The sequence below is a fragment of the Carex rostrata genome, chromosome 17 (assembly GCF_964058835.1).
Source record: "Carex rostrata chromosome 17, lpCarRost1.2, whole genome shotgun sequence".
NCBI lineage: Eukaryota > Viridiplantae > Streptophyta > Magnoliopsida > Poales > Cyperaceae > Carex > Carex rostrata.
The window spans coordinates 6,182,543-6,203,002 of NC_135934.1; the positions used below are offsets into that span (position 1 = coordinate 6,182,543).

Genomic DNA, 20,460 nt, shown 5'->3' on the forward strand with positions numbered 1-20,460 from the left:
TTACCTATTTACCATCATTTAGATCGATTTTGTTTGTTGAATACTGCAGCATGTTTGTTTTAATTGAAAAATGTCAAGCTTTTTTCATAAATACAATCAATTAATCCTTCCCGATTCCTTGGAGCTTATGCAATATATGGTGTACGTACAATTAGTGGATTAACAATACCCGGGTCGGGTATACCCGACCATACCCGCCCGTGCCCGAGCCCGGGTATGGGTCGGGTACTCGGGTACGTGGGTACGGGCATAAACCGGACCGGACCCGTTTTTTTGGACCAATACCCGACCATACCCTACCCGAGTTTACCCGTACCCGACTATACCCGTACCTTAGTACTTGAGTACCTGTACCCGATACCTGAGTACTGTTCATCCGAATTCAAAATTCAAAAATTCTGTTTTTCCCTCCCAGAAAAAAACAGAAAAAACCAACAAAAAACCAGAAAAAAAAAACAGCAAAAAAAAAAAAAACAGAAAAAAAAAACCAACAAAAAAACAGAAACAAAAAAACCAGAAAAAAAAAAATATCCGTACCCGCCCTACCCGTACCCGTACCCGCCCTACCCGTACCCGCACCCGCCCTACCCGTCAAGGGTACACGGGTACGGGTATAGGACGGGTAGGGTATGATTTTTGAAAAATATACCCGACCATACCCGTACCCGTATACCCTTGTACCCGTACCCGTCCCGGGTATACCCGGGGTACCCGTACCCGTACCCGCCCGCCCATTAAACCTCTACGTACAATTTTCTTATTCTGTTTAGTTTGAGGAGTTATTATGTTCTCATCTCAAAATTAATTAAATTTTTAAACAGGTCTGTGTATCAATCGACATTTCTCTGTGTTTTTTTTTTCATTGTGTTATCAGGTTACCTAAGCCAAAATACATATAATTATGAGGGTTCAAATACCTTCATTTTTTGTCTTGATTATGTCTCTATTTTTAAATTTTCTAATAATATTTTTTTAAATATTCATATGTTAAAATAAAACAATTTGATGTTATCTATATTACATTCTCTATATGCACATTAAAAATTATCACTTTTTAATTTTGATTTTATATGAAACAATAAGTTGAAAAGTCAAAACAAATGTTCTGATGAATCATAATATATTTGCAAGCTTTTGATACTAATTAAAACAAAATCAAAATGTTATAATCTTTTATGTGCATAATAATGAAAGCTAAAAAATATGGGGCATGATAATTGTCCCCCCACTTTCATCCCCCCAATTTTATTTGTTCAATTTCGTCCACATTTCTCATGATCTATAAGGAATTTTACTAATCTAAAACCACGAACGTCTTCTACGCAATTTTATCTTTCAAATGAGATTCATGATGACATACTTTCGAGCTCGTCATTACGCAAGTATTTATACCTCATCATTTAGGTATTTATACCTAGTATTTTACACATATGACACTGCTGATATTTAAAAGTATTAATATAAAGTATTACAAGTATTTATACCTATGCACTGAAGTATTTATACCTATGTGGTCAATTATTTTTGTTAGAGAAAGGTTGACGCAGGGACGATTGGGAAAGGTTGATGCGGAGATGCGGGGTCCACGATTGGGGATAAATACTTGTAAGTATATGTATAAATACTTACAAGTATAGGTATAAATACTTGCACAATGAGGTATAAATACTTGTGTGACGATTAGCCCGAAAGTATATCATCATGGATCTCATTTGAAAGATAAAATTGCGTAGAATATGTTCGTGATTTTAGATTCGCAAAATTCCTCATAGATCGTGAGAAATGTGGACGACATTGAAAAAAAAACCTAAAAACATGTATGATTATTCTTCCCATGTAGTTTAAGTGGTCCCCCCATATAGTCATATCAAGTTAGACATGCAAGTATTAATATCTTAGTTTGCAAGTATTAATTTATTATCTTTCAAGTATTTATACCTATAAATTTAATTAAACTTGGAAGACCACAGTGTTTTGAATAAATTTAATTAAACTAGTTAGTTAAGTTAGTTTATGGAAGTTAAACACGATTGGGGATAAATACTTACAAGTATAGGTATAAATACTTGCACGATGAGGTATAAATACTTGTGTGACGATGAGCCTGAAAGTATGACATTATGGATCTCATTTGAAAGATAAAATTGCGTAGAATACATTTGTGATTTTAGATTTGCAAAATTCCACATAGATCGTGAGAAATGTGGACGACATTCGCAAAATTCCACATAAATGGGGGTTTAAAAGATGGGGGATGATGGGGGGGGATGGAAGTGGGGGGATTCATATAATTATTCAAAAAATATAGAGACATTTGAAACCTTCTTAATAATTTTATAATTATTAGCTCGAATAATACTAATAGTGAGTTGTTAACTATCCTTCAGAAAAAAAATTTCCATCTCTCATCTAGAGTATATTTTTTTCGCTTTATAACTTGTGAGGGGTTCACTCTTAAATTTGATATGTTTGCGGTTTTTAGGAAAAAATAAAGAAATAAAGAAAAAGCATTGTACTAAATAAAATCAAATCTAGACGATTTTATTCCGGATTAGCAAAATCACAACCCAATATAGTATACTGCAAGCCTTCTTTCCAGCCTCATATCCCTTGGTTCTTTTTTCATTAAGATGGAAAAAGTACCCTCTAGACTTTTAAAACCATATAATTCTCTTCTCTTTTTTTTTTTTTTGAGAAGGCTGACAGTGGCTGTCAGTTACAAGGAAGATTAATAAAAAAAACCATATAATCCTCAAGACTTTTAACTGTGTTTTAGAAGTTCAAACCATACAATCCTTAAGACTTTTAAAATTATAGTTTATTTCTTCCAAGTTTTTAGAAGTACAAACCATAAAATCCTCTGTTTTTGTTTACTTCTAGAATCTAAAGCTTTTCCTTGGAATAATATGATCATAGGAACATACGCGCTATGTAAGCTTTTAAATATATCTGATTTTTGGAAGTTTTTTAATTTTAAACACTCTAGAAAAGCTGAAAGATTATAGACTTAATGGAATTTTTTTGGGTGCTTGTGGGGTAAAAAAGAAACACAATTAACAACAACATCATCAATCTATAGTTTGGCTAGACTAATTCATCTCAGGTACTTGCTCGAGGGAAACAGAGTAGGTCCGATGGGCATCGGACCTACTTTGGTTCCAACGGGTTCAATCACCGTCAGATTTGCTTTAGGATTCGCGTCAGAACTTTTGCGTTTTCTTTAATATTCGTGCACACAAATCCTGAAGCAAATTAGACGGTATATCTGCCCATCGGAACCAAACTAGATCCGATGGACATCGGACCTACACCTTTCTCCTTGCTCGAGACCTATTGGTTTGGTACCAATCCAAGTAGGTTTCAGATACATAAAGCCTCTGTTGGGTTCTACTCTTTCCATTCTTATTTCCTTGTAAGCAAAATATTGTTGAGGGCCTCATTTGAACTCCAAATCATTCGACAAGTGTAGTAAAACAATTAGACAAAGGTAAGAAATTAAGCCCCATAATTTAAATTAAAGGACTAATACATATTTAGTTCAGACTTATGAGGGATATGCACATGGAGAGCCTGAAGATTCCCAAAATAAAATAAAATAAAAATAAGAATGATCAGGAAGAGGAAGAGGAAAAGCTTTGTTTCACTTTATGGAAAGACAGTGTACTTCTTAGTTTAAGAAGTTCAGTATAACATCATATATAATTAAGGAAATCACTTACCTTATTTGTTGCCTCATAATGCCAAGAAACTCATACTGTGGATCTCTGCTCTTCACAAAAGCATCCTTTTATGTTTCAAATATGTTTAGATTTGTATTTAAGCCCATATATTCGTCTTTAGATCATGTTTGGTTGTTGTAGGTTGTTCTTGTTCTATAGATAGCTAGTCAACAAGTCAGTCCATGGTAGGACAAAGACTCTTAGATGTTAAGTAATTGTATTGGAACTTTGGAAGAACTGGTCCTTGGAAAATAAATGAGGTGGTCATTTTCAGATACTGACAAAAGAAGACTTTGACTAAGTCAACTATATATTAACCTCAAGAATACTCATTATTATAGTGATGTCTTCATCTAATATCATTTTCCTTTCTGCCCAGTCTACAAGCAAAACTCTTCCAAGTCTTTCCAAAAGACTAAAGAACTGCCCTCATTTTCCTCTGAAATTTACTTAAAAGATACTTTTTAGTGTTGGTTGTTGGTTTTATAATATATAGGGGCATAAAGGTAGCTCCGAAATTTTTATTAACAAAAAAAAAAATAAAGAATTTAAAAAACTATCCAGATTTCCGAGTTATTTTAAAATCTACCCAAATCGCAAATTTTCTTTGCAGTTTTAGATCTACTTTCTGCAAAAAAAGAATTTGCGTCTTTTTTCTTTTCAAAACTCCCTTTTTGCAAATAATTTTTGCGGTTTTGTCTTCTTTTTTAAACAAAAAATTTAAAATTTATTTATTTTTTATATTAAAATATTTAATATATTTCTTTGAAAATAGATGAAATATTGTATAATTTGATTTATTAGAAAGACTGCGACAAATAACCCGGATCAACATTTTTCAGGCAAGATTTTTCACGGCTGTAAGAAAAATTAATATATTTCTTTGTGTGTTATTGAAAAAAAAAATTACTTGAATTATGAGTTATTGATCTCTGTTCAAAAGTCATTTCTAGGTAAATACATAAAATATTGTGATCCTTATAGTATATTTAATTTTTTAAAAGTTGTAACTATTTTTGAAAAAAAAACAAAAATTGTAAGTTATTTAATGATTGTTACTCAAAAAGATTTCAAAATAGATACAACTTTTTAGAAATTAAATGTACTAGAAGGATCAAATTATATAATATTCCATCTATTTTCAAAGAAATATATTAAATATTTCAATATAAAAAATAAATAAATTATAATTTTTTCTGTTAAAAAAAAGACAACCGCAAAAAAAATTTGCGGAAAGGGAGTTCTGAAAAAAAAACGACAAATTTTTTTTGCGGAAAGTGAGTTTGAAAAAACAAAAACAAAAAAAAAACGGAATTTTTTTTTTGTGGTTTGGAATTCCAAAACCGCAAAAAAAAATTGTAGTTTGGGTAGATTTTGAAATAACTCAGAAAGCTGGATAGTTTTTTAAATTATTTATTTTTTTGGATATTAATAAAAATTTCGGAAGGTAGCTTCCTCCATGGATTACTTTAGTGGTATTTGTTTTTTTATGACAAGTCAAGGTCAAGTTCAAGTTGCATATAACACTATGAGATTACTATGAGGTCACCGGGATAATGAAATGAGATATTTGTATAGCTATTATTTTCTATTTTATTTCAACCACCTGTTGCTTAATTCAGTTTGTTTTAATTTTTATTCTGGTCTAATTAACCATCTTTCATACTTGTCCTCTCGAACCGTAATAAGATCATTGGTGATTTGAGACAGATCTGAACTGTCATAAATTGATTTATTTTCTTGTTATATTTTCTGAGTTTACTTCACAGTCAATGGTAGGATGGAGGTGATGTAAAGATAGAATAATTAGTGGAAGACTTGTACTTGACGACAAGAGAATTTTACTAAGTCAACTATCTTTTAACTTTTAAGCCCAAAGAATAATTATGTTAACAATAACATGGAATTTTTCACCAGCAAACCAGACTAAAGTCCCAGGAAAAAGATTATAGCTTACCTTTTTCTAACATTTATGCCAAAGGTACCTACCAGTCTACAAGTTATTCTATCTTTGGGAAATATTCCCTTCTGAAATGAAATTGGGGGCCTTATGTTGTTGTTATTATTTTCTAATGAATCTAATGAATTCTCGGTCATGCTTTGGGTACAGTAGTCAAGCATTCAATCTTTGGGTAGTGAAAGAAAAGAGATGTATATAGTTTAGAAACTAAACTACCTTCTTGGTGACATTTTTCAAAATTGTAGTGGGTGTTCGGCAAGGGCAGATTAAGCCTCCTTAGAGCTCCTTAGCACCCTAAGGAGTCTTAAGCTTGCCGAACAAGTGTTCCTTTATAAAGCTTAAAACTACTTTCTTAGTGCTCCTTTTGTCCTACTTTTTAAGCTTGCCTAAGATTTTAAGCTTTGATTCTACACGGCTTAAGCACTTTTTCAAGCTTAAGGTATTCTTAAGAAAGTGATTCTTCAACTTTATTACCGAACACCCTTTCCTTAGTGCAGCTTAAATTTTAAGCTGGTGACCCTTGCCGAACACCCTCGTAGGGTCTAACTGCTTATCTTTCAATATCCCAGTCAAGGTCAGCTAATTCCCCAAAACGAAGGAAACTGTGCTAACGCCAATCCATGAAAAATTATATAAGAGGTTGAAAGAATAGCGCGTCTGTATCGATATCTTTTCCATAGTTTAGACATAGCTATAACTTAATATCTCAGTTGGTTCCATTTTTAATGGCCACTTCAGTACTGGCTTGTCTTTTTTTCATTTTCTTCCTTCCCTGCTTCTCCAACTCATGTACAGAGAAACTTCCATGTAAACCTTCTATCCCAATTATGCCTCCTTTCTACATCCAATCAGATATTACAATGGATCCTGATTGTCTTGGTAAGTTACTGATTGGATGTGACAATAATATGCCCTTTCTCTATTGGTTTTCTAAATTATTACCATTGGAAAGCATCTCATATGTCAACAGCACCATTACAGTTCAAGATCCTTATCTTAGTAGTTCGTTGAGTAAATCTGGTTGTGGTAATCTTTATTTTAATTTTTCTACTGATCCTGTCAATGACTTTCACTATGAGATGCATGAGCAATTGAAGACTAGCCTTTCTTCTGTGAGATGTGACGGTCTTAATCAGATACAATCACCACCCAAGATATTTGGAACGGATTACAGCCTCAGCTACTCGCCATTTATTGATGAAGATCATAAAACTCCACCAAATTGTTGGAGGGTGCCAGATATATCCGATCCCCTATCTTTTGAGTACATTTTCTTATTCAATCATGATAACCCACGGCTTTCTCTGTTATCAGCTAGCTATCCAAGTGATCATGTAGCACAGCCCGATTGCTTTGCAAACTCAACAGAGGTTCTCAACCGTAATGGTGGTAAAGGTTAGTAGCTTTCATATTTAATCAATTTATCCTGTTAATTTTTTTTAATATTTTTGTAAATTACGGACAGTTCCATTTTGTACATTAATTTTTCTTTCGCCTTTGGCATAATTAATGGGGATCTTGACATAACAGCTCTAATAGAGATAAGATATGAGACTTGGACTGATAAAGTAAACTTTAAGCCTATGACTGTTCAAAATTATTGCAATAATAGCTAACCATTTTTTTATTCTAATTTCCCTTTTCAAAGTTTCCTGGTCTTTCTTTCATGTGAAAAATTCCCAATTTTCCCTTACTTTTTTAAAATGATGGTTACCTTTTTCCTATAGACGATTATTCTGTTCCCTTCTAAAATCAAATCAGAAGCCTTTTACCTCATGCCTAACTCTTTTTGTTAATACAGGAAATCTTAGACTAGTTTTACTCTTCAATTTTTCATGCTCATGTGCTAATGATTCTATATTGACCCCTATATTTTGCTGCTTTCCACTGCAGGGGAAATGGTCAGAGCAAAAAGACAAGATGTACTTATAATTTGTAAGATATTATTTAGCTTGTATCCTCTCTATTCATTCCATTTAATTAGCATGTAAGATATTATTCATACTCATGTGCTCAGTTAACCAGATATGGTTGCAAAAACTCTGGAAGAAACTTCATTCCATAATTTAGCAATACTAGGTTAAATTTACTTCTATATCCCCAAGCTTCATCTTACAGTACTCCACTATAGAGAAGAAATGACAAAAGCAAAAAGAAGGAAGAAAGTAGGGTAATAGAAAATTAAAGCTTATTTTTATTACCTGATTTATTCTGTTCTGAATTAATAAGACCGGCACTAATGCTTGCAAGTATCCATTATTCTCTTGCTACTCATTTTTCTTAATAAACTCTCAATCTTTGTTGAACCATGATAACTTTTCCATTTCTCATGAGTTTCCTAGTCTATTAGTTTTCCCCCTTTTAATTTAGCCCCCCTGTTTGTTGAAACTATATACTTTGATATGAAACCTAAATTATTTGGTTAAAGTGAAATCGATCCTAGTATTAGAACTTAAGAGTACATATAATATCAGCTTCCAGACCAGTTCCTTAGGCATGATCTCTATGTTGAGCTATCAATGTTGAATATCCCAACATGCTCTCGTTAAAATCCAGACAAAAATAATATTATAATAGCAAATATTAATAATTTGATTTAATATATTATCTATTAGTGACTTCAATGGATTATATATGCAAGGGATTGTTTTGGCAGTTTAAATGACCGTCTTACTAATTACTATTTATAATTTTTCTTCAGTTTGCAGTAATCTGGTAGTCTCTTAAAATAATTAAAAGCATTTCCACTCTATAGTTTGTAATGTGTATACGTGCTGAATACTTGTATTTGATATTAATGTAGGTACAGCAGTAGGATCGTTAGCATTCATCGTAGCATGCCTTATTTTGTTGGTAAAGCTTCAAAGTGGCAAAATTTGTGCGGAATGCATTTTATTGAGCAAACACAAACCTAAAGGAAATATTGAAATGCTCTTAGAAAAATATGGATCGTTTGCCCCCAAAAAGTACAAATATGCAGAGGTAAAGAAAATCACATCCTCGTTTCAAGATACACTAGGTAAAGGAGGTTTTGGCACCGTATATAGGGGAAGACTACAAGATGGCCGTTTGGTTGCTGTCAAAATTTTACACAAGTCTTCAAATGATACAGAGGAGCTTTTGAATGAGATCATGAGCATTGGCAGAACTTCTCATGTCAATGTTGTCAATCTAGTAGGCTTTTGCATTGAAGGCTCCAAGCATGCTCTAATTTATGAATATATGCCAAATGGATCACTGGACAATTATATATACTCTGAAAATCCAAAATCAGTTCTTGGTTGGGAGAAGCTATATGAAATAGCAATTGGTATTGCAAGAGGTTTAGAGTATTTACACCGAGGTTGTAATGCGCGTATTGTACATTTTGATATAAAGCCACAGAACATTCTGTTAGACGAAGATTTCAACCCAAAAATTGCAGACTTTGGTTTGGCAAAATTGTGTCCACATAAGGAGAGCATTATTTCAATGGCTGAGATGAGGGGAACTATTGGATACATTGCTCCTGAAGTCTTCTCTCGGAGTTTTGGGATTGTTTCAACGAAATCTGATGTATACAGCTATGGAATGATGGTGTTGGAGATGGTAGGAGGAAGGAGGAATGCAAAACCAAGTGCTGAAAACCCAAGCCAAGTGTACTTTCCACATTGGCTTTATGATCGTCTCAATGAAGGCAGTCCAATACAAGCTTGTGATGTATCAATCGAAACTGAAGAAATTGCAAAGAAGATGAGCATGGTTAGTTTGTGGTGCACGCAAACAATGCCGGCTAATCGGCCCTCAATGAACAGAGTCGTGGAAATGCTGGAGAAAAGTTTAGATGAGTTGAAAATGCCACCAAAACCTTACCTCTGTTCTACAATATTATCAGATACTTCTCATACACCCAAGTGACAAAAATAGGTATTCAGTTTGATGGGTAGTCAATGATTATTTGTGTAATTTTTTTGAAATTTGTGTTTATACTTGAGAAGTTTACATTTTACGCTATATCTATACGAGGAGAGCTCAACTACCCCTTACTTCATGCTCCAATCGTATCCCAACATCTTTATTTTTAATTTTAAATTACAAACAAAAGATTTGAACCGCTCAACATGATATCTACGTTAAAATGTGCTTCGAAATCAAATTTTATATTTTTTAGAATGTTTTTACTATTTTTTAAGATAGGTACAAAATCACTGTTTTTGAATGGTTCACAATTTCCTAAAAAACATTGATTTTGTACCAATCGTAAAAAATAGTAAAAAATAGTATTTTTTTTTATCAAGTATCTAATTAGTTAATGAATTTAAATCCGATTAACTATTTAAACTCGAGTCGATATTATTTTGTCCTCACCTAACGAAAATCCTAAATCCGCTCTTGTTAACGGGTCTGCGTACGCACTTCAAGCACTACAAAATCTTCTCCAAGTCAGGCCTGAGCCAATGACTTATAGTAATATCATTTTCTCCGGCCATTTTTATTAATATCCCTAAAAAAATGAAAATTTTACAAATAACCCTGTGTACCATTTTTTTTATTTCTGCCCTAACCGCCTGGGCTTCGGGCGGCCCATGCCTCTAGTGAGGCGCCAGCTCTTGGGGCGCCCCATTAGGCTTGTGAGGCGCCACCCCCCAGGCGCCCCATATGTAATCTGATTTAAAGCCATTCGTTCTGCCTCTGTCACTTCCCTATTTGAAAACTTCTCTCGAGGCGAGGATCTGCGGCTTTAGGTATTTTTTTTAATTATAATAATTAGTCATTACTGTAGCTAATTTAATGTGACTGTTGCAAGTACTGTAGCGTACCGTACATTTACTGTAGCAATTGCTGTACACCTACTGTAGCAAATTGTAATTTTTTTTAACTTTTTTTTTAAATTATTTTTCAATTAGTCATTTATTACTGTACCCATTATTATGTCATGTAAAACTTGTAATTTTTTTTTAAATGTAGTTTGTTAAAGAAGAGAAGTTAGTTGCACTGTATGTCGGCGGCAAGCTAGAAAGGGGTGAAGATGGCGTGCATTACACGAAAGAAGTCGCATTTGGCTTCGAGATTAATGAAAATACCACATTTGAGGAACTGAAGCAGCTAATATACGAAAAGACAGTTGTAATCCCCAACAGGTATGAAATGGAATTGGCTACACGGATTGACAACTCACGTGGGAGGGGTAGACCTTACTTTGTTAAGTTTCCAATAACAGATGCCAATTTGTGGAGAGTTGTGTATACTCAATTTGTGGCTTGTGAGGTCCCGGTAATGGACATATATTCGAAGAAGGTTCCCCGAACGAGGGCTGGACCTTCAGGTTATGACAATTCGGGTTATGACAACCAGGTGTACCACCAGCACTCCCCTTATGACAACCAGGGGTACCATCAGCACTCCCCTTATGACAACCAAGGGTACCACCAGCAATCCCCTTATGACCACCAGGAGTACCACCAGCAATCCCCTTATGACAACCAGGCAGGGATATCACCAACAATCCCCTTATGACAACCAGGGGTACCACAACACCCCAGAAAATACTGAAGAGTTACCACCACCACCTAGACAAACACCCATAATCCCTAGATTTCCAACTATGCCAGAGTCGGGACCGGTACCCGTTAATCGAAATGATATTGATATTGATGTGGATGCTATTGATGCCATACCAGAAAGGGAAATGGAAACGGGGGATGAATACCAAGGGGTTTGGGAAGCTGATGACTTATCAGATGGTGATGCAAATGTACCAGGTTTATCCAGGGCAGAAAAATCCCCGATTACAGGTCGGGGAAGTAAGCATCCAGTCGCCACATTCAACGACACCACAGCTTTCGAAGAGGCAGACATTAGTTTCTTTGGTCCTCGTGTTGTATATAATCACGAACTTGCCGCAGGGCAAATTTATACCAACATAGATGAACTTGTAAAGAAAATCAATGAGACTCATGTTCACGGAAACTGGGAATGTATAATACACAAAAGGGACCGAACAAGGTTAGTTGTGCTGTGTAAAACTCACCCGCGCTGCGAGTTTCGCCTTTTTGCAACCCCTGCGGGTTCAGTGGAAGCATGGATGATTAAGAAGTGTGAACCACCTCATACATGCAAGTCTGCGTCCACAAGGAGAGACCATGCGCAGCTGACGGCATCATTAATTGCCGATGCAATTGAGGAGGACATTAAGTTGGATCCAATGATGAGCATCAAGGCGGTGGCTATGACCGTCAGACACAAATACAAATATGTAATCCCAAAATACAACAGGCTGTGGAGAGGTCGTGAACTTGCCATCTGCAGGATATTCGGTAGTTGGAAGGATTCATATGGCAAGTACAAATATCGGCACCGTATATGAGCGATGACATGACCCTTTTTTGATAAAAACGGAGTACTAATAGAGGGAGCTAAACAATTCAAGGGCATAGCATAGGTTTTTGGTGCTTGTATCCAAGTTGTGCCATACATTAGACCCGTTATCAGCATTGATGCATGCTTCATGTCTGGCCGTTACGAGGGGAGGCTACTCATAGCATGTGCATATGATGCTGAGAACAAGCTGTTGTCTTTGGCGTTTGCAATTGTTCATAAAGAGGACAGCGAGAACTGGGGATTCTTTATGCAGTTTTTAAGAAGACGGGTGATTGGAGAAGGAAAGTTTTTCTGTGTGATATCAGACCAGCACAAAGGAATTGTAACTTCCCGAAAAATTGAGTTAATATTACTTTGGAATATAAATTTTTATATGTAATATTGAATATATTTTATATGTCTATGTAAAAAAATTTTGATTATTGACTAATATAACAGTTAATTTATAAAAAGTGATGTCTCATATATTAAGTATGATAAATGAAGATATATATTTTTTATTGTGTCTTATTAGTAATTTAATATGAACGATAATATACATATTATATATATGTTTTAATTTGATAACTGCCACAGAAAAATAGCATTTTTTTTTTAATAGTAACCGCCAAGAATTAATTGGAATAAGATAAAAAGGCAACTCCATATACAATTCCGGTCCTTCTATAAATTATAACCATCTATATTTTTATTTGAAACCGTTTCCATTTGTTTATTTGCTGGCGCCTCGCCCTAATTTCAATCTCTCCGTATCAATTTTCTGCCGAATCCAAACAAGTTATATATCTTCTTTTTCTTGCACACCCTTTCGAGAAGAACCTTATTTTATAGTCGATTCGAATTCAAACTACGTCACACTGATTCTGAGTTGTTATTGCAATCCGATTTGAAGTTCTGAATATCTCACTAACAGGTAACCAGACTTCTCTATAATCTGTGTTTTCATTTTGTATGGTTGATTTGGATATGGGTATTGCATATTGGATTATGATGGCATATTTAACGGGATAGCCGGTCTGAGGTTGGAATTTGATTTGTCCGATACACGGGGGCTGCTAGTCGTGGTCGGGACCGATATGCGAGGATTGCTAGTCGCAGTCGGGTTCGATGGTTGAAAATGATGTGACTTGTTTTACAGATAACCTAGACCGATGTGCTATCGCCGATGAAATATGCGTGCATAATTTGATGTGAATTTGTGTGGATTAATCCGGCTTATTTGAATGATTGTTAAATTAAGCCAATTGTAGAGAAGCGTGTCGTTAAATAACCGGTTACTGAGCTTTGTAGCTGACTCCGTTTTGTTATTTTATTTTCCTTTCTGTTGGCGACGTAGGTTGACGGGCCAAGGAAAGGTGTGAAGATGCTTATATAATCACGCTCCGGATGGTAAAAATCTGGGGTGTGACAGGAATAAAATATGTTTTTGATCGTGAAGACCAGCACAAAGGGTGGTAGAGATGACTAGCAGTTTTGCAAAGGTACATGTATTTCAATTGTTTACATATATTATTGTACTTTAAGAAAACCAATTTTTTTAGTACAATTGTTTACTTACATTATTCTATTTCCTTATTTTTTATGTAGTACATGCCAAAGGCAAATCTCTACTTAATGAAGGTGGGCAAAAATAATCCCCAAGATGTCAACGAAGATCCAGCATACGAGAAAATATATCAATCCCGTGATGGAGGTTGGCGTTGGGGAATTATGACCACCAACGGGTCTGAGTCGCTGAATGCAGTATTCAAGCAGAGCCGGATGTTGCCTGTGGCTGCAGTTGTAGATGACACATTCTACAAGTTAAATGCCTGGTTTCAGGAATGGCGTGCTAAGGCCGCAGAATTAATAAGGATGAACCAGTTATTTTCAACAAGGGTGGAGGAGAAACTAAGACGACACAGGGACAAAGGTGCAACTATGACCGTGATTCCGATGGGTAATGATGGAACAAAATTCGAAGTGCAAAATCCAAATGAGTACGTTCCTACCAGCCGTAAACCAGACGGCACTATGGTGTTTGTCAAGAGGGCTTGCAAGTACGTGGTTAAATTCGGAGATGCCACGGCGGTAACCTGTACATTCTTATCCCGATTAGCATGAGTGGTCTGCATATGTTGGTGATAGAATACTCCCTTCAGAAGGATGGATAAGAAAGGGCAGGAGGAGACACAAGCGTATTGTAATGACCATGGACGAGATGGGTGGTAGGCGACTGTCGGGAAATCGGGCTCGCCGTTCTGTTTCCGACAGGCACAGGGCAGGTACCTAGAATTGTACAAAATTTATTTATGCTTTAATTATAATACTAACTGAATTGCATTGTTATATTCAGATGCAATAAACGAACACAACGAAAGAGAAAATGCCAGAGTTGTTGCTGAAGCAACCGGTAGAACACAACCCCCTCCTCCTGTAAGCCAATCATCTAGTAGCCAAGCCTCTACAAGTAATGCCGCACCTTCCACTGGTACCAGAAGAACTAGTCATTTGTTAGGTTTATTCAGACGTGGTGGCAGATAAACTTGCTATTTTGCTTATGCGAATTGATTTATTTGGTTTGAACTATGTTATGAACTTTAATTGCGCTTTTGATTGTACTGTTGAACTTTTTATTGTTGAACTATGTTAAACTATTTTTAGAACTATATATGTATATGTGTATATGTGTATATGTGTATGTGTATGTGTATGTGTATGTGTATGTGTATGTGTATGTGTATGTGTATGTGTATGTGTATGTGTATATGTGTATATTATACATATAGTTCACCAAAAAAAAAATCAAAGTTATAAAAATTTACGACATCACTCCGTAAATATATCAAATATTTTATTTTTTGGCATACACATATACATATACATATACATAATATTTTATTTTTTGACATACACATACACATATATATATAAACCCTAAACCCTAAACTTTTTTTCACAAAATTATTCAAATCAAAATACTAAGATTTCTCTAAAAAAAAAAACACACACACACACACACACACATGGGGCGCCCGGGGGGCTGGCGCCCCACTAGCCTTATGGGGCGCCCCAGGGGCTGGCGCCTCATTTGGTATTTTGGGCCGCCCGAAGCCCAGGCGGTCAGGGCATGTTTAAAAAAAAATTGGGGGCAGGAGCATTTGTAAAATTTTCATTTTTTTTAGGAATATTAATAAAAATGGCCGATACTTCCCACTGGAAAAGGCTGTCAACTATATGACCCAGATAACTAAAGGCCACACAATTAACCAAACTAGTGGATTGATTAGTTTTTGTTAAGATGGTTACAAAATTAACAATTAACAATTAACCACACTATTTATTAAGATGGGTACAAAATTCAATGGTATGAATTTGACTAGTTTTTGTACCCATCTTAATAAATAGTAAAAAAATTCAAAAAATGTAAAATTTAGTCTCCAAGCACATTTTATTGTAGAGATCACATCTAACGGTTTGGATCGACGATTTGAACTTTAAAAATGTAGAAAATGCTTGTTGTAACTTGATCCATCCTCTTGTAAAATTATGTTCTTTTTTAAATTAATAAAAAAAGTTTGTCTATTTTTTTTTTTAATTTCTATTGTTGGTGTGTAATATTAATCAGGGAGATACTAACATATAAAAAATCGAATTTTAACTTCATTTCTTTATATATATATTGAATCGCTTGGTAATTTTATTTTATTTAGTTTGCAAATGTTTATAATTTTTTACCTCTAGAAACATAACAGGGGTTAGTTCTACTTCTTAAGCTATAAATTTTAATCAAACAAGAAATAGACTAAACTATAATTTAATTTTAGACCTTAATTATGAATAACTTAAGCCGGCCTAAGTTAGAATAACTAATTTAGCATGTGCTAGGAATCATATTGGTTTAGTAAATTCTTTTCTCTTTATGGTTTCTAAAAACATTCTTCTGTCAAGGGCCCAAGGAGACCGGGCCAAACCAATGTAAATAACAAGAGGCCACACAGCAAAGTCTTATGTTGCAAAATACATTAAGGGCGTGTTCGGATGTCATGGGATTACGGAACGGGAATAGAAATGGGAATAGGAATTCACTTTTGAAAAAGTGGGAACCCACGGGTACGGAATGCACGGGATTGATTATGGGAATATGAGAAAATGAGTGTTCGTTTGTATCATGGGATTAATTGTGGGAAATCTTTATTTATTTAAAATATGTATATTTATTTGTTTTAATTTAGTTTAGTTATAAATGATTTTTTATTAATTATTGTTTTTGAATGGTATAGCGTTCTGTTCGGTTGTACCGTGAAAATAGTTGTAGGAAATCATATTTTCTTCCTAAAATACTTGATATGAATAAAATAATTATTAATTAAATTGAATTAAATCAATTAAAATACTTATCAATTATTTTTATTAATAAAATTATAACAATACAATTAAATAGTATTGATTACATAATAATATGAAATAGAAGAAACTTTACTAATAAAATTATTATTTTATTGCTAAAATGAGATAATATTTATAAATAAATAAAAAAATTCAAATTTAAAGGTTCAACTTTATATAATATATTATAAATATAATATTTATGAATTTAAAGGTTCTACTTGGAAAAATTCAAATTTATATTAAAAAAACAGAGGCTAACGTGGCGTGCTTGAAGACCTCAATCTCACCTTGTGAAAGGAGTTTAAAGCGACTAGATTCGAAACTAGGTCCGGATCTGAACAACGGGTTAGTCCCACAATATCTATTGAGTAAAGAAAACGTCTATATATATACTTCTTTAACAGCTTGTATCGTTGATTTTGGTGAAGAGAGAGAAGGGAGAAGACAGGCGTCCCACGTGGAGAGAGGAGCGGAGAGAGAAGAATGGGAAAAAAATTATTCAGTCGGAGCTCATTTTTTTTTTCCCATAAAATTGCACAGGCGTAGGAACTTGTTGGGAAAAAGGATGGGAAAAAGATGGGACAAAACATGATCTCCGAACGTGCTCCGGAAAAGAGTTGGAAATTAATTCAAAATCCCATCAGTTCCCATTGAAACCCAGTGTGCCGAACAGGGCCTAAAAGAGTTAATAGCAATGTTATTAGAACTGGACCGGACATCGATTCGGTAATACTTTGAGTCAATGATCTACTGGTCGAACCGGTGGATCAACCGGTTCAACTGCTGATTTTTGTATAACACAGAATTTATAATAGAGGTTATAATCCAAATAAAAGTATTAATCTTTGATTAATTTTAGCTAAGTGCAGGAGATAAAAATGTATGTCCTCGTACTAATACATGAAATCAAAATTTATTTTTTCTAATCGTTAATAAAATTAACTAGCAACAAGGCTGAAAGGCTAAAAGTTGCAATTCTAAGATTGAACAAATTGCCACTTGATAATCAAAATGTGAAGCTTATATTGTTTTTCTCCTTAATTTTTTGTATAGAACTATGCATAACATTATTTTAATGCTAAAATATTAAGATAATCAAATGAATAACGCATAGTTATTTAAAGAAAAACACATTTAAAATATATTTTATGACGAACCATAATGTTATTTCTCCTTAATATTAAAAGGGTAAGATAATTAAAATGTAAAGCTTTGTCAGACACAATTATTTAAAAAAAAAACCCACATGCACATGTATAACACATAAGGTAGTATAGAGTTCGTCCACAAAATAACCTGTCAGTTGCTTTTACCTTTTCGGCTTTTTCTGTAAAAGTAAAAGGTAAAAAGGAGCTGCTGATGGTTCAAATTAATGAGAACCGGTTTTGGTTTTGGGTTGATTCACGGTTCACAGAGAAAACTGTCCGAGTTTTTAATTTTTTTTCCGGTCCATACACTCACTCGGTCTTTTATTAGAACCGAACCGGATTGGGTTGCGGTTCCGGTTTTTTCGGGTCCACCCGCCCGGTCCGGTCCAGTTTTAATAACAGTGGTTAATAGCCCAGCCAATCTATTTTATGTGTAGCATTATTAAAAAATAATACTAAAAAAATGAAGTTTAGGTTATACTTTTAATTTGCCACATAAAATATGTGGAATTTCTTTTATTCAGTCAGTTCATAGATATACTTTTGATTTTTACCGAAAAAGTAACATATCACAATTTTTTTATCCAAATAGAGATTTCATGTAATCATGTTTCTTTTGCCTTTGGTACTTTTGATCTTCACTGAAAGAGTAACATATCACATTTTTTTTAATTTTAGGACCAGGGCATCTATAAATAAGAACCATACAGATATCTAAACGTTGATAAATATACTAATTAATAAAGTCTAGCAGTGAATGTAAGAGTTGTAGGAAACTAAACTCGTTCGAGTATATGATAATATTGCTAGGAGTTTAGTTTTTTCCAATATCTTATCTTCATTAAGCTTGGTGGAATTCAAATGTCTGTTTACTTTATTTTTCTATGCAAGGTTGGGTTTTGAAGTAAAGAATAAGATAAAATCAAATTATTATTATTGGAGAATAATGGTTTAATTTTCTCTGATATCTTATTTTCAATTGCTCAACTGTTTCACGCTCTTCATATTGACGAATGCGAACACAATTATTTGGCACTAAGCTAAGTGATCGTTTTTCTTAAATATTGTGATGTATAAGTGATCATTTTTCTCAAATGTTGTCATGTGTATTGAATCCAACTATTCACTATTATTGAAAATGAATTTCTTATTTTATTCAACTTTTTGCGCCGATGAATCTGGTTAGAAATCTAATCAATACCATGTGCTCTCTATAATTCGAGAAAATCTGAGCCTTCCATTTTTTGACAACCGATTTCAGCCCTTCGTTTTAAACTTCTAATAATCTTAGATCTGAGTTTCTTAATTGCGAGTTCAAGACCAAGTCCAAAATTGGTGGGTATCGATTCTCTAAACTAATCCAAACATATTCGAACCAATTTGAATAAATTGAAAATATAAGAAATTGTTTTAAAAATGGTACTAATTTATAAAGAACGATCTGAATTCAAATTTAAATTTAAATTTTGAATATATTACAAAGGTTGTAAACACAAAAGTGACTGACTCCCTTTAATATTTACAACATTCTTATATTTTTGTTAAGATAGCACAAGGCAGATCATGACTGGAAAGAAATTATATTATCTTAAATATAGTTCTTATATGCAAAGATGTTACAGAGAAGACCAAAGGAAATATGAGACACAAAGGGGAACGAGAAGGGAGTACAGTAGTCATTTATGAAATTTCTCAAATGTCAGTTTTATATCGAATAATTGATGGGAACATTTCTAGCGGCCATTTTTATTAATACCCTTAACAAAAAACTTACTTTTAAAAATACTATTTTGTACCGTTTTTTGTCAAATTACCCCGACCGCCAGGCCTACGGGTGGCCCAAAAATCCAACCAAACCGCCCGTGGCTGGGGCGCTCCATACCACTAGTGGATCGCCCGTGGTTTTTTTTTTTTTTTTTTTTTAAGATCTTAATATTTTGATTTAAATAATTTTGTGAAGAAATTTTTTTTGTTTAGAGTGTATGTCAAAAAATAAAACAAGAGTTGATTTGAAGTATATTTTAAAGAACTAAAATATTGATTTGATTCCTTAAAATTTATATGCATACCAAAATCACGGCCATTTTTATTAATACCCTTAACCAAAAACTTAATTTTAAAAATGCCATTTTGTACCATTTTTTTTCAAAACTACTCCGACCGTTTTTTTTTTTTTTTAGAGATCTTAGTATTTTGATTTAAATAATTTTGTGAAGAATAAGTTTTCTTGTTTAGAGTGTATGGCAAAAAATAAAAATGATGTCGTAAATTCATATAATATGCAATAAATTTTTTTTTACGAAATTGATTTTCAGTGGTTCGTATAAAAGTTATACATATTCAATTAATTTTATGTATAAATATTTTCTTATAATTTTGAACGAAAATTTTAACTGAGAATTTTTATTCTTTATTATGTATGCACATATATGTTGATGAATGTCATTTGGAGATGCAATATGTTGGAGATCTTTAACCAAGAGACATCATGTCATGGATCACATGCATACTCTTTTTTTGATATGTTGGATCTAATACGCCTTAGTTTGTATGAAATTTTGGTCAAAACTAGATCATAACCAAGCATTTTGGCAATTTGAGCCGAATTTTAGGCTAAAGCTTGATCATGTGGTTACTAAGTGGTAAGGATATAACTTTTATACAAATATTGTATTGGATCCCGAGGAGTATATGTTATGTTTTATCACATGAGATTGCATGTACAAAAGGCTTTGTATATATATATGTTGCATGAATTGTAATCTTCTACCTTTCCTTGTTACTAACCAATATCAAATTATAATTATAGTATGGACCAAAGTAAAAGTGTATGCGTATATGTATATGTGTATATGTATACTAATATTATTTGTCAGTTGAATATTACAAGTCTAAATATAAC

At 33.7% G+C, this 20,460-nt stretch overlaps 2 protein-coding genes across 2 annotated transcripts in view; both read left to right on the top strand.

Annotated features, from left to right (window-relative positions):
• The first annotated feature begins 5,808 nt into the window (after positions 1 to 5,808).
• LOC144568038 (uncharacterized) overlaps positions 5,809 to 20,460 on the top strand; it is a 45,945-nt gene continuing 31,293 nt past the window's right edge. Inside the window, exon 1 of the mRNA XM_078318256.1 lies at positions 5,809 to 5,828. The gene's annotated coding sequence lies outside the window, so the exon portion shown is untranslated. The remainder of the gene's footprint in view (positions 5,829 to 20,460) is intronic.
• LOC144568035 (LEAF RUST 10 DISEASE-RESISTANCE LOCUS RECEPTOR-LIKE PROTEIN KINASE-like 2.4) lies at positions 6,224 to 9,704 on the top strand. Its single transcript, XM_078318254.1, has 3 exons — positions 6,224 to 7,074; positions 7,573 to 7,614; positions 8,483 to 9,704. The coding sequence occupies exons 1-3, from the start codon at positions 6,405 to 6,407 to the stop codon at positions 9,574 to 9,576; spliced, it is 1,806 nt and encodes a 601-aa protein (XP_078174380.1). The 5' UTR covers positions 6,224 to 6,404; the 3' UTR covers positions 9,577 to 9,704.